The sequence below is a fragment of the Ochlerotatus camptorhynchus genome, unplaced genomic scaffold, assembly GCF_037179485.1.
Source record: "Ochlerotatus camptorhynchus isolate MF236.1 unplaced genomic scaffold, CSIRO-AGI_Acam_v1.1 ptg000220l, whole genome shotgun sequence".
Classification (NCBI taxonomy): Eukaryota; Metazoa; Arthropoda; class Insecta; order Diptera; family Culicidae; genus Ochlerotatus; species Ochlerotatus camptorhynchus.
This window is the reverse complement of record NW_027040710.1, coordinates 5,545,662-5,560,749: the sequence shown is the minus strand read 5'-3', so window position 1 is coordinate 5,560,749 and position 15,088 is coordinate 5,545,662. Positions and strand designations below refer to the sequence as shown.

General features: G+C 39.9%; 1 protein-coding gene across 4 annotated transcripts in view; it reads right to left on the bottom strand.

The window, feature by feature from the left end:
- The window catches only part of LOC135703708 (uncharacterized), a 36,003-nt gene that overhangs the window by 7,915 nt on the left and 13,000 nt on the right, over positions 1-15,088 (bottom strand). For 3 of the 4 annotated variants that reach the window (XM_065224990.1, XM_065224992.1, XM_065224991.1), the window contains 8 exons: positions 5,446-5,650; positions 4,979-5,216; positions 4,688-4,917; positions 3,174-4,624; positions 2,463-2,928; positions 2,071-2,395; positions 480-639; positions 234-385 (listed from right to left, as the gene is read on the bottom strand). In XM_065224990.1, the coding sequence (XP_065081062.1) occupies positions 234-385; positions 480-639; positions 2,071-2,395; positions 2,463-2,928; positions 3,174-4,624; positions 4,688-4,917; positions 4,979-5,216; positions 5,446-5,627 (3,204 nt within the window). In that variant the 5' untranslated portion in view covers positions 5,628-5,650. The remainder of the gene's footprint in view (positions 1-233; positions 386-479; positions 640-2,070; positions 2,396-2,462; positions 2,929-3,173; positions 4,625-4,687; positions 4,918-4,978; positions 5,217-5,445; positions 5,651-15,088) is intronic. The other variant, XM_065224993.1, reaches the window with a different exon arrangement.

Here is a 15,088-nt window from a genome sequence, read left to right as displayed (position 1 = left end):
TCTGAGAAAGATGAATCGGAAGAGTTGGAAATCCGCGCACAAGCGCTCACTATTAAAGTGGAATCTGAAAGACTGGAGGACAAGGCCTTCTCTGACAAATGCGGAGATGCTAAGTCCGTTGAATCAATCTCAACTGTAACAACTGAGCAATGAAGACCTTTGCGTAACATTAAATCATTAATTACCAGATCGTTCGTGAAATGGTAAGAACATACTATCTTGTAAAGACTTACATTTGTAGTAATCTTGCTAATTTTTTCTTCCAGAACTTTGATTTTATCGATTTGCTTCTTATTTTCATCCTCCAACTTCTGGACTGTACGTTGCGCCTCACTTAACTTAATCGCCTGAAGCTCCGCAGAAACCTTGGGTGCAGCTAGCTTTCCTAAAATATAATGAAAAAAAATGTTCAATAAAATCCTTAACATGTCTTAACAAACTGAATACATATTTAAAACAAGGGAAGCTTTTCTACTCACTTATTTCCGCTTCCAGTTTCGTTCGCTGTTCCTTCGATTCAGTCAGCTCTACTTGAAGCTTTTTCTTCTCATTCTCCAACGTGGTTATGTTCATGGCACCCGATCGACCCACAATGGCCCGCAGCTCGTTGATTTCATTCTCACAATCATCGATCATTCTCTGAAATTATTGTACATATTGTATTCCTAGCTTTACTCAAGGATCCACTAACAAATGTAATGGAGGTAAATTTGAAGATTATCAGTAACCTTAAAAAAAAACATGATCTGGAATCTACACAACATTAAAAAAAAATGTATGGGTACTTGAAATAAATAAATATCAATTAGGGTAAGTGTGACAGTTTTTGGCCCTAGTGATCCTCTATTTGGCCCTATCTTAAATTTCAATTTTATTCATTCTCTATGAAATTTATTTCAATGCAAGGCTATAACTATAGAATATAAAAAAATTTTCATAACAGATGTTTATTGATTTTTTTTTTTGTAAAACTCTCGATTTTCAACTTTTTACATAGTGGAAGAATTTTAGTAAAATTAGTGGCAGATGAATGATCTTTATTACGACCAATAATGAGCAAACTTTCAAGAAGTTATGTTCATTTTATTTCAAGAAAATAAGTTTTTGACGTATAACTACGTCTGTGATTTATATATGGGGGTACACTTTGTGAAAACCGAAAATGGAACATGTAACAAAATTATGAAAGATTTTGAACGCTAATAACTCAGCTTCCCCTAGACCAATTTCAATAACTTTATCACCAATCGATCAGATATATTTCTACGCATCTACTTAATTTAAGACTTTATCATTTTCAAGATGTCACTTTTGAACATTGCACGAATGTGCAACCGTGCAACTGTTGCTTTTATAATTAAATTATCACCGATTGCCTGCGAAAAGCGATTTTCCTAACACAGATTTCAGAGGAATGAAGGAAATGGAAGATGTGGTGATTCCGGAGACCAATGAGAACAATGGAAAGAAAGAAATCCTTAAAAAGTAGCCGAAATTTTGGAATCATAGACTTAAAAGCATAAAAGCATAAACATATGAAGAGATGAGACTATGAATGGAGAAGAAGAGATTGAGAGCTACGGGGCCCGTACTATGAGATCAACACGGTATATTGAGTCGGGAAGAGTCAGATAAAAAACCACCATTATTTAAGCATTAGGGCAATTTAAAAAAAAAACGAATTAAAAAGAAGTTATTTTATGACGTCCATTTGCACACCAGATTGATTTGAATATCTCAAAGATGTTTCCAGATTTCTATCAACTTTTTTGTCCAGATTTCTAAAAATTGTTTGCCCTCATTTCCTGAATAATCATATAGGTTATGCCCAGAAAGTTCCTAGTTCATCCCATAACAACATGAATAGAACTTTATATATTAGTGTAATGTATCTAACACTGATGCTAATCACAAGTGTTACCTTTCTTGAAATGTGCGTTCGCAGTTTGGAAGTCTTTCGAGAATTGTTTTTCCATCCCTTGTTACACTCTAGAAAGGTACTTTTACTACTAACTTTGCAATGCACGTACGTTATGTATTGCAAACTACTGTTAATTCTTAAAGACCCACCTTCAACTGTAGCTTGGTGTGCATATCGTTCGGCGCCTTTGGTATCCTCGATGGCATACCAGTGGACGATTCCGCCGTGATGCGTTTCAACTTGCTCTCCAGTTCACTCTTGTCCTTTTGCAACTCCTGAATGGTGCCATTCAGCTTTTTGGTCTCGGCTTCGCTATCCTTTGCTTTGGTCTGTTGAAGCTGCTTGATTTCGGCAGTGTACTTTTCGTTCTCTTGTTCCAGTGCTTGAGTCTTCTGTCGCAGTACATTTGCTTCCTGTTCGATAACCTGTAACTGTCGCTTCAGATCCTGTACCTGTTGGTCGGCGTCCAATGATCTATAGAAATAATATAGAATTCATGTTTATATTTTGAAGTAGGTATACTAGTTATAACTTCACATACTTGGATTTAACCAACGATTTACCGCCCTTCGTTTTGCTTATACTCAATTCGGCCTGAACACGCTCCACCTCTCGATCCTTCTCGATTAACTTCATCCTGAGCTCACTGATTTCGTCCTCCATTACCTTAATCTTTTTCCCATCCAGTGGATCCTTCACCCCACCGCTCTTTGATCCCAACAGCGACGGTAGCTTATTCTGTTTATCCATTTCCTTCGTCTTGGATATCAAACTTTCCTGGAGTTCCTTGACATGCTCCCGGCTACGCTTGTTCTCGATTTCCAACTCTTCGATCTTGCGTCGCAAAACGGCCGTTTCTTGTTCGTTCAATTCAAGCTGCAGCCTAAGTTCAGCCGGATCATCTTCATCCGAAATTCCCTCGTCCTTATCCATTGGACCTTCCGGGGTTAGGCGACGGTTTGGAGGACTTGGACTTAGCTTTCTACCTGTATTGAAAATACCTTTTGCTGAAGTTGCAGTCGAATAAAGGAGAAAACAAAACCATGGCTCCGGTTACTACTCTACTGGCACGTAAAACACTAAAAACTATCACGGAACAAAGACGTGCTCTGAAACCACTTCCAGTGATGTGCAAACCAACACAGTCGATTCCATCGATTTTGTGCTTGAAAACATCATTAGAATGTTAGTAACAAAGAAAACTCGTACAAATTAGTAAGTTTTAGTAGTTTTATTCCAAAACGATCAGTACTTCTCGCCTTCGTAGCCATCTTCTTCAGTTGCATCATGAGAGACTCGTTGTCATCCTCGACTCTTCCGGACTTGCGGCGAAGATTTTCGGCTTCTTCCTCGGCATACTTCAACTGTTCACGAAGATCAGCTTCACGTTCCAGAGAATCTTGTAAATCGCGAAGCAGCTGGACTGGATCCTCCTGTGATCCTCCTCGTGTTAAAGATGCTCGAGAGAACTTGTTATCCGCCGATGTTGACTTTCCTATTTTGCCCAAAGTGGGTGTTTTCTTCGTTGGAGTAGTTGGGTTTGATTCCATCTGTTCCAGTTCACCTTGTAGGCGACGGGCAACTTCGTTCGCGACCTTCAGCTCATCTTCCAGTTGTTTGACCTTCGCAGGTAGGTCCGTATTGGCACCGAGCGTAGTCTTCTCGATTTCCAACTGTTCAATCTTACGATCTGATTTCTTCAATTTAAACGACAATATGCGGCAATTCTTGGTAGTTTGATCGAGCTCCTTTTTCAGTGAGGCATATTCATCTGCTTGCTCCTCTCGGAAGTTGTCATGCATTTCTTCAATCTCGGACTCCATGTTTCTGAGCTCACGTTTGATTTCCTCATTTTCATCCATCAGTTCCTCGCACAGCGTCTCCGCTTGTTCCAGCTTCTGTCTGAGTTGTTCTTCTACATTCTTTACGCCCCGAATTTTGATGTCTGATTCGATTTCCTTCACCTTCGTAGATAGGAACTTCTTCTCATCCTGGAGATCTTCAATCACCTGTTTCTGTTCGTTTACTTTTTGTTGAAGCTTGAGAGCTTCTGATGCCGCCGTCTTGTTCGATCCCGTATCCATAGACGCCAGTCTACGTAGCAGTATGTCACTCTTTTCTCGTTCCGCCCTATCACACCTCGCTTTCACGGTTTCCAACTCTCGTCTCAAGCTTTCATTTTCTTCCTGCAACTCATAGTTATCGCTATGATCAACAATCGTAGTTTCGGTAGTATCCGTAGTAATCGAGTGAAGATCCTCGTCCAATTTCAATTTGTTGTCTTTGATAGAGATAAGGAATTTGACATCATCGCTACTATTGCTCACTAACGGATCGGGTTTAGGCGTTGGAGCTATTATCGGTTTCGGAGTTGGAGTTGGAGCAACCGAAGGTTTCGAAGAAGACTCAAATGGTCCTGCGTCAACGCGTCGTCGACGAATTATCTTTGTAGACTCCTTTACTGGTTCGTTTGTAGCAGGCTTGGTGGGTTTTTTAGTTTCTTTCTCTTTTACAGGTGCTAAAGTAGTGCTTCCAAGCGGTTTTGTGGATGTGATCGTTGTTTTGCTTAGCGATAGCTGAGGTTTATTAGATTGCTCCTCCGCTGAGGTTTCTGGAATGGGTCTAATACGACGCTTACGTTCTACTTTCTCCGGCTCGACGACTTTAATTGGTTTTATATGGTGAATTGGTGGTTCCTCCTCCCTTGGAATTAAATTTTGAAATTTATTAATATAATAAAAATAAACTAACAGCTATTATACTCACTCCTTGTTGGGTACCGATCGCTCTCGACTGTCCCGTTCAGCGCTGCCCTGACGTCTGATCAAATTCATCTTGCGTACTCGTTCGGCAAGTGAGTCTCCCTTCTCAATAATTATTCCCTGGTCTTCTGCTTTCTCCAGTTCTTTCCTGGTGTCATCCTTCTTAGGTTCTACCTTCAAGATTGGCGGCAGCGGTGGTCTTTTGATAGTAACTGTCGTCTCTGGTTCTTCAAACTGAAAATCATTTGAATGTTATCGATCAGTTCGTGAAAAATCACGAGGTATTCCAACTCACGTTGTCGAATGTAGTAGTATGCCTCCTTCGTGGAAGCGTCAAGTTAACAGTAAAGTCTGCCTTCACTTGCTGTAGAATGTTGTCTAGATCGGGCGTCGAGGCCCAGGAAGCGGGTCGCTGTGGAAGCCCCGGTGGTCTGTCACTACTGCTTCCGTGATTGGAAACGAACAAGTTCTGTGTAGATGTCCAACTTCGCACGGGTTTGTCCAAACTTGTGCTACTACCTCCATCGCGACTTCTGGAACATTAATTTTTTTATTAGTGGTGCTGCTGATGCAAATTTTCTTTTTATTTTACGTCACCCCCCTCTTTAAAAATCAGCCCCATTTACAATTTATTAATTTATCATTTTATTAGTTGTTTATTCATTCATTATTTTTTCGTTATTTATTTTTTGCGACAAACCCTCCTCCCCCCACGATATAATGGAACTAATGTTTGCAAAGCCTCATAACGTTTCTACTTACCGCGAATGGGACGAGCCGGGCAGGACCGGTGTGGAAGCGGTGATATCTTCGCCACCTCGTTTGTTACCGTGCTCTTTGTAGTCACGGAAGCATCGTTTGCAGCGTGTTGGCCAGCGCACCTGCGGATGGAATCCGAGTGGGCACAGCTGGTCACCCTTTGCACTAGGAAACAGGTGCGACATGTTGTCGGATTTTCAGCACGAATCTGGAAGGAAACAGAATAAATTGTCCGTTAAAACATTTATTTCCACTTGTTGTCCGAACATAATCGTGTTAGAGGGAGAGCAAAAAAAAAAAAAAAAAAGCATATTTTTATCCAAATGTACACGGATACTGCATTTGACAGTTAATATACATATTTAAGCTTCCAGAATCTTTTTTTTTGTGAGGAAATAAACCTTATACCACAGACAAACAGACATAACATATTGAATATTTCTCACTGTAAAACATCGTCGCTAAAACATTACCGCCATCTGTTGAGTACACTGTGGTGGGTAGTACGCTGAACAGATGGCGGTAGTGTGTAAACGTCAAACGCAAGGGAATTGACTATGCGCGCCACAGGTGGCGGTACTACCAACTACGATACTTTTAAATTGACCGTTAAATGCTTGTTCGATGAACAGCTTGCGACTGTTATGTCTGTTTGTCTGTGCTTATACGGCATTGGAATAATTTCGATAATTGGTTCGCTTATGGGGTGTTTACACTTATGCTATTTCACTGGCGCTAATGAACTAGCTGCTAGCAAAAAAGCTCACTAGCATACACACTTAATCTAGCTCGGTAAAATCTCCAACAGCCGATAACCTCGGCATTTATTTTTGCTGATATCTCTGCAAAATATATTTTTATTAGCTGATATTTCAGCAAAAAGTTATTTGTTAGCTGAGTCTCGGCAATTGTTTTACTGAATCTCAGCATAATAAATTTGCAGAACTACTCGGCTGTTGGAATCTCGGCGAAAACAATTTAAGTGTGTAATGTAAACAGGGCATCAGCATCTACCAGCATGAGATTTCAGGAGCAACTGAAATTCGTGCTAGTTGGCGAATACACTAGCGCTAGCAAATCCGCACAGATGTAAACACCCCATTAACAAAGAGAATATCAACGAAGTGAGGGTTCGATGCGCGGTCCAATCGATGGATCTTTTCGTAGAAGGAAATTTTCTCACTATTCTTAGTCTAGCGTTAAGTGTTCAGACTAGGTGGAGTGTTTCGAAAATACAATTTTACTTTCGGTTGTGTTACGTTGGGATAACGACAAATTTTAATGATCAGGCAGAACCCGACATTATCCAGGATTTGGCGACTTCTCTGTAGATAATATATGTTGATAATAAATTAAAAGTAATAATAGTTCTAGTGTATTCAAATAATAATAATGCATGTGATAATAATAAATCGTGTGTAGCCTAGTAGCCTGCTACCTCAAACAGAATGTGAATAAAATAAATAAAACAAAAGCACTTAGCTCTCAGAAACGCGAGAGTGTGAGAGTGAAAAGGAGAAATAAAGCGAAAGCACTAATCTCTCAAAAGCGCTAGAGTAATTCTAGTACGTCTCTGAGAGAAACATGTAGCTAAAGCATCGCAAACAGGAAAGCTTCCATAGAAATTGAGAGCTGTAATTGTAGTATGTCTCTGAGAAAACACGTAGCTAAAGCATCGCAAACGGGAAAGCTTCCATGGAAATTGAGAGCTGAGAGAGGATAACTTGATCAGTTTTGAGACAGACGTGAACAAGAACAGTTCAGTTCAGTTGTGTGCATCAATTTACAGATTGAAAAGATGGAGAAATCTGGGAAATCCGACAATGGCGCAGTCGTGGACACCAATAACGCTCCCATCAGAAAGTAAGTAGTAATAGTTGATTAATTATTCTCGGCCAGATAGTGAATAAAGTATACGTATAATTTTTCGCAACGCAGAAATTTTTCTGAAAAGAGAACGGTGTTCTAGCTACGAATCTCTTACTAAATACAAAATGGCGTGGACATTTTAATTGAAATAATTCATATCTTGAATCGCTACTAGCGGTTCTATTTATTTAAATTCATATAAGATATGAGATGATAATTGAATTACTTTTATGATGATGAAATTTGTGGAAATACTCAAAGCAAAAGTTTATAAAAAAAAAAATGAAGTTGCTTCGATTAGTTTTCTTCTTCTTCCTAAAGTGATTATTTATTGGCAATATGATCCAATGATAAAATTCAACCCTTGAGCGGGTTGGTGCGTTCCGTAGTGGACGTTCGTCCCGGTTGGGTCCAAGGATAAAAAAAAATCCAACCCTCGAACGGGTTGGTGCGTTCCATAGTGGACGTTTGACCCGGTTGGGTATAAGGATGAAATCCAACCCTCGAGCGGGTTGGTGCGTTCCGTAGTGGACGTTTGACCCGGTTGGGTCCAAGGATAAAAATCCAACCCTCGAACGGGTTGGTGCGTTCCATAGTGGACGTTTGACCCAGTTGGGTACAAGGATAAAATCCAACCCTTGAGCGGGTTGGTGCGTTCCGTACTGGACGTTCGACCCGGTTGGGTCCAAGGATGAAATCCAACCCTCGAGCGGGTTGGTGCGTTCCGTAGTGAACGTTCGACCCGGTTGGGTCCAAGGATAAAAATCCAACCCTCGAACGGGTTGGTGCGTTCCATAGTGGACGTTTGACCCGGTTGGGTACAAGGATAAAATCCAACCCTTGAGCGGGTTGGTGCGTTCCGTAGTGGACGTTTGACCCGGTTGGGTCCAAGGATGAAATCCAACCCTCGAGCGGGTTGGTGCGTTCCGTAGTGAACGTTCGACCCGGTTGGGTCGAAGGATAAAAATCCAACCCTCGAACGGGTTGGTGCGTTCCATAGTGGACGTTTGACCCGGTTGGGTACAAGGATAAAATCCAACCCTTGAGCGGGTTGGTGCATTCCATAGTGGACGTTTGACCCGGTTGGGTACAAGGATGAAATCCAACCCTCGAACGGGTTGTTGCGTTCCGTAGTGTCCGTTTGAACCGGTTGAGTCTTATCCAAAGCTTCAAGGTCACTGCTTGAACAAATTATAATAAATCCAACTGAGTTGATACTTTCCATTCGATCTGTTCAGGTACTTAGCGAAAATCGTAAGATTTTATTGAATCTGTAAATTAACATGACATTAATAGTAATATAAGTTTGTTTGGAATAATTAATAAACAACAACAGATAGCCAATAATGACTATATTTCTCGAAATAGAAAATGATAATTTAAACAATGTTAATGTAAACATTATGGATTATTTCAACAGGAAGATAACCAGAGCTTCGATCAAGGATGCAACAATGTTGGCAAAACAACTTGAGGAGGAAAAGAAGCTAAACTCTACCTTGCGATCGAAATTGAAGAAAGTGCGATCTGACAAGAAACAGCTGGAGCATTCGTTCGCAGAAGGTAGTTTTGTACGATTACACTCTACTATGCACGAGGACAATTCGACCAATGAGCAAAATACTGTTTTGATGACGTCTATGAGTAATCTGTCTTTTGCATCACTACAAGTACCAGAATGTAAGCCAAGCGACGCTGAAGAAGACATCGATCGCAAAACGTATGAGCAATGGAAGGATCTCCTGGAGGCATCCATGCAGCTGGCAGGAGTATCGGATGAAGTTACGAGGATGAACATTTTCAAAATAAAGGCAGGATTGAAACTATTGGACATTCTTGAAGGAACAGTGTCAGATTCCAATTCACCAGATATTCGTACAGCCCCTTATTCAAACGCAATCCATCGACTTGGCTCATTTTTTGGTTCTCGAGATTATTTGTTTATGCAACGACAAAAGCTCCGATCACTGGCACAGAAAGTAGACGAGACAGATTCCAAATATGTGAAACGGGTGATTGCGGTAGCAAAGCTATGCGACTTCGACGAAACTATCTTGGTAGAGCAGATATCGGACTCAATTCAAGCCCATGCTTCAAATCTCAAGGTTCGTGAAGTGGCCAGGAAATTTCTGCGCAAAGGTGGACAGCTCGGAGAGTTACTGGATAAAGTTCGAGCTTTGGAGATGGATCAAATAAACGAAGAGATGTATGCGAAAAATCATCAGCAAGCTCTACAGCAGGTACAGGTGGCAGCTGTGACTGCTGGTAAACCAGGGAACGAGACTTTCAACAATAATCGGTTTGGCAGCCAGAGATACCCACGTAATGACCAACCACGATTTGGTGGTAACTGGAGAGGTACTAGAGGAAGAGGATTTGTTCGTCGTGGATACGTCAGAGAGGCAACCTCCCAGCAAAACAGATGCTGGAGGTGTTTGAGTAACCGGCACAACGCAACGGAATGTTGGTCCATTCAGCAGACTTGTCATAATTGCCAACGTATGGGACATGTGGCACGAGCTTGTCGTCGAATGCCGTCATCGGGACCGATCAAGCGACGCATCAGCACCGATGATAAAGAAGTCGCGTTTACGTCAAAGAAGGTCGCTATTGTTAAGCACGACGAGGATGAAGCTGTCAATGATTGTGTAAGTTCACCTTCTTCGGCATAACTGATCTGGCTTTATCATTCGTTACTTTTGCGAGCTACTGGATTGATTTTTGCATTTCAATATAGAAGTTATTTTGATTGTTTTGATATAGCTACGGGCTATTAAAAAAAAAACTTTGGCCTCGTTTTCATTACTGTTACTTAAAGCTACTTTTTTTAAATCAATAAATATACAATGAACTCGTACATTACGTATTATCATTATGTTGCTAAGAATGACCATTTTGATTAACAGAAATATGTATCCCAGTCCAAAACGAAAGATTCTAAAAGAGAGATCAAACAGCTAGAATGCTCTTCCCAAGATAGAGCAGCATCTAACGTGTGCTCATCTGATAATGATAAAAACACAATCGAGAAGGGAACAACGCTGACGGTTAGTGTGTATAAATTTTATCCTTTAGCTAAATCTCGTACTTTATATACAAATAAATTTTCAGGAATCAGAAACATGCATTTCAGGTGTGAATGAATCGTCGAAATTGAATGAAAATGGAGTAATTATTGGCAAAATATCAGGGATCCAAGTCAGCTTTTTGATCGACTCGGGCGCTGACGTAAACACGATCGGAGGTGATACATTCGAAATGCTACTGAAAGACGCTGAATCCAGAGCTGGGTTATTGTGCATCAAACATGGAACGGACAAGCCACTGAAGGCTTACGCATCTTCAGGTCATATTGACGTTGTTGCAACATTTGTGGCAGAGCTGACCCTTAGTGATGATCGGCCTTGCTACATGGAAATTTTTTATGTAATCAACAAAGCACGCGCGTTGTTGGGCAGGGACACTGCCATTAGATACAGTGTTCTACAGCTGGGTTTGGACGTTCCATTCCAAACGCAACATCACATGAACTTTCCTGGAGAAATTCAGTCACTGCATCAATGAAGAACTAAGATGATAGAATGAATTTGGGGTCGTGACATAAACATGGACCTTGATGGCCATGAGACCGCCCTCTGGAAGATCCGGAAGATCCGTGAAAGTGAAAAATTCACAAAACTGATCCTACCCAACAAACATTGAATGTAGAATAAGAGCTTATTCAGGCAACAATAAGCTTTTTCAGCTAAAAAATTGCTTATTCAGCTGTTAATCAAGTCAAATTGTTTGTTGGGTAGAGCTCCGTAATTTTCTTGAAAACGTTAGGAACTGTGATATTAGAATGAATTTAGGATCGTGACATAAACATGGACCCAGATGGCCATCAGACCGTCCTCCGGAAGATCCAAAAAATCCGAAAAAGTGGTCAATGTATGGATCTGATCCTAGAGCTCCACGGTTTTTTCGAAAACACTTGGAACTGTCATATACACACTTAGATTTTTTGCCGAGATGGGCACCACCGAGGAGCTCAGCAATCTATTTTGATGGATTTCAGTGAAAAATTTGCCGAGATTCAGTTAACAAACGGGAATTTTGACTAGGGCTCGGCTAACAAACCCCAAATTCTTTCTATCATCATAGTTCCTAATGTTTTAAAAAAACGTGGAGCTCTAGGATCAGGATCGTGGATTTACCACTTTTACGGATGTTCCGAATCCTCCGCTGGACGGTCCGATGGCCATCTGGGTCCATGATCCAACTTCATTCTTATATAACAGATCCTGATGTTAAAAAAAACGCGGAGCTCTAGGATCAGTTTCATGGATTGACCACTTTTACGGATGTTCCGGATTTTTCGAGGACCGTTCCATTGTCTCCAGGATTCATATATAGGAACCATGACTGTATTCTGGATAATTGTGAACATTTGTGCCCATTAATCTAAATTACAGATTTTGCGCCACTTGCAAAGCCCTACAAACACACCTTTTAAAAAAATCGTGTAACAACTCTTTTCGCTTTTTAAAAAAGTAGACGACTCTATTTTCAATATGTTTACAATCAAAATCATCTACAAACCCTAGAAATTCTAAAGGTACCCCAATTTTTGAAATTCATTAAGAATTGACTAAGTTATGCCATTGCAAACTTGCCGTTACACGTTTTTCGGAGGCGATCCTGATTTTTTTTAAATTTATTTTTTTTTTAATATATCTATGAACTCTACCTTTGGGTAAAGTTTCATATAAATCGAAGACCCTTCGGCGCAAACCTTTTCGAAAGTTAAAAAAAAATCTCAATTGACATGGTTTGTCTTGACTGTGACTGTTAGCTCAAATGAGTGAACAAAGCAGAATTGTCAATATCACTGTGTATTATCGAGATTTTACAGCACTGTTCCTGATAGTTCCTGATATGTTCTGCAACTTCAAACTTTCATCATTAATACATTAACAGAGAAAAAAGTAGAATTTCGAAAACCATTGTTATTAGAATGGGGTTGTAGCGTGATTACCTCTCACTCCAGCTGGCCTGGGTTCAATCCCAGTCGGTGCCGCCGGGATGTTCTGATGCATAACATCTCTGATCACGCCTTCGGTAGCATTGGTGCTCAGCACGGAAAACAAGATCAACGGAAAACAAATCAAAAGAAAAAAAAAAGAATAAAATATTTAGCCTTGAATCGTTAACATCAGAAGAATTCTCGATTCTTTTCAGGATTTTTGAAATTTTATGATTTTGGGCATAAAGAAATTTTCAACATCCCTTATACAGAAAAAATATGACTCAAGGTTTGATGATATAAAGATTCTAGAACTGGATTTTTTGATTGATATCTCATCCTTAGACTTCTTAAGGGGGTAGTCCACTCTGGAAATTTCAAAAAATCTTTTTTTTTGCTTAAAAATACTTTGGAGTGTCTACTTTGACATAGACTTGACCGCAAGTCCGCAAGTGACATCGTTCCAAAGTTATAGGTCCATTAGTGGACTCGTGTCCAGACGCTCCAAGGGCGCTCAGGTGAGCGCTCGGAGTACCCGCCCGTTACCGGCGAATCGGCGTGTCTTAGTAGTTCCAACTGCTGCCGCGTCGTTCTCTAAACGATGTTTTCAAAATTGGCGGGCGCTGTATTTTAGAAACGGCTCATTCGATTTAAACGGCGATTGAATTTTCAAGTTAAGTACCTTTTTTTCTAGTCTTGTACGTAGCCGATTTTCAAAAGAATCAAAAATGGATTTTTGGTGCAAGCTTTTATCTCGAATTTTAGAGTACAAAAACGGACTGTTTTCAAAACGTCGAGAAATTTTTATTTTTCAACCAAATCAAAAACGGCTACGTACAAGACTGGGTCATATATCAGAGAATAACCACAAAAAATTCGTTGTTCCAGCTCCAGTGGTGTGACCGCCAGACGTCCCACCCCGCGACTACTCAGACGGGAGGTCTCCTGGGGAACCTGGTGCAGCGGCTACAGGAGACATCCAATCGCGCCAAAAAAAAATCTCAATTAAAGAGGACATTTCAATTGACAAAACCATGCATTCTTTTTTTTGAATTGATCGTTATTTACCCTCGAAAAAAATTCGTGAAAATGACCTATTTTTCATGCCGCCAGAGTGGACTACCCCCTTAAGTTTGAAGCACGTCATATTGAATCTATGGCATAGGCATAAAGGGTGATACGGTCAAAATTTGGTCAAGGGAAAACGCGTGTAAATCGGTGAAATACTGAGCTTTGCATCCCCTGGTTCCGACCGACTCAATTTCGGAAAAAGTGGAATTAATCAAAAAGTGAGTTAAATTTTCCAGACTACGTCTCCGCCAGAGTCAGGGTACACCTTATCTGCCTTTGTGCAAAAAATACGTGTTGGTTTGGCTTATTTTTCACTTTGATTGGTCGTAAATCACCCATTACACTATAGATTTTTTTTTGTTGATGGTCCCACCTCTTACCCCTACAAAGGTTGGAGCTGGACGAGTTATCTTTAAGATAATTAAATATAAACATTTTAACCAGGTTTGCTAACAAAATCGAGCTGGTTACAATTACAGATATAAATGTCCTGTTAAATATGCTATAGCCATCAACCAAAAACATTCAAAGGTGTAACTAGTTATCAAGAGTCCAAGTATAATCTTCGACAATACTTCCATTTACACGTGACCTGGGATTTACACGTTTAAGCTTCCGCAGTGCCAGGACAGGACTAAGGAAACGACTTCCATCCAACCCTTTACTAATTCAAGGCTTTTGTCACAATTTCCACGTATTAGTCACTTATACCTTATTCCGCGCGCGAGACTCAAACCATTGTAGACTGCTCAAAGCTATTTTTATTATTACTACTACAAAATCAAAAAAACTAAAAATCCATCATCACCATCGAGGCAAACAATGTAGTTTTTTGTATAAATATGCTACACAAATTACTAAAATGTCTTTATGACAGTCTCCATACAAAATAATCCGTCAGACATAACTTCGTCAAGATACATGATTTATCCATTCATAAAAATTTAACTGCTCAATAAACAGCTTTTACATGTGAAATGCAGCGTCTCTTAAATTCTGTAAGTGTAGTTGCACGCTTGATGTGTCTAGGCATCGAATTGAAAACATTTATACCTTTGAAAGATAATGAATTTTGTGAAGCATTATTCAAAAGATGTGGTGTTCTTACTTCATCCGCGTTTCTAGTGTTATATCAATGAAAATCACTTCCTCTTTCAATTTGATCACACAAATATCGATGCAGCAAACCGTTAACTACTTTAAAAATGAACACCATAGTCAAAAACACAATTCTTTGCTTCACTGACAGCCATTGCAAAGCATCCAGCATAAAAGTTGAGGAAGTTAATCTATTACATCTTAAAATCAATCATAGGTTCTATCATATCATATATCATAGATATCATAACTTCTATAGGGTCTTCTCTGCAGAAAGTAAATGGTTACAAAAGTTGGATTTGGACAACAATTTCAAAAAAGCCAATTTTTTTTTTAACACAAGAAAAGCAGTTATTATTTATGCCACAGATAAACGTAACACATCGCATACTTTTCATCGAATAAGCCATTAACGGTCAAATGAAATTTATATCTTTTTTGGCATTTTTTTTCAATCGCTGGTAGAAAGTTGCTGCACTTAAAACAAATCTCACTAAAATCTGTGAACATGGTAAAGTGTACTGTTGTACATCGATCGAGACATCGATCTTCTAAATCTTCTCTCACATTTCATGCGATAATTAACGACCGCCCACTCAGCCG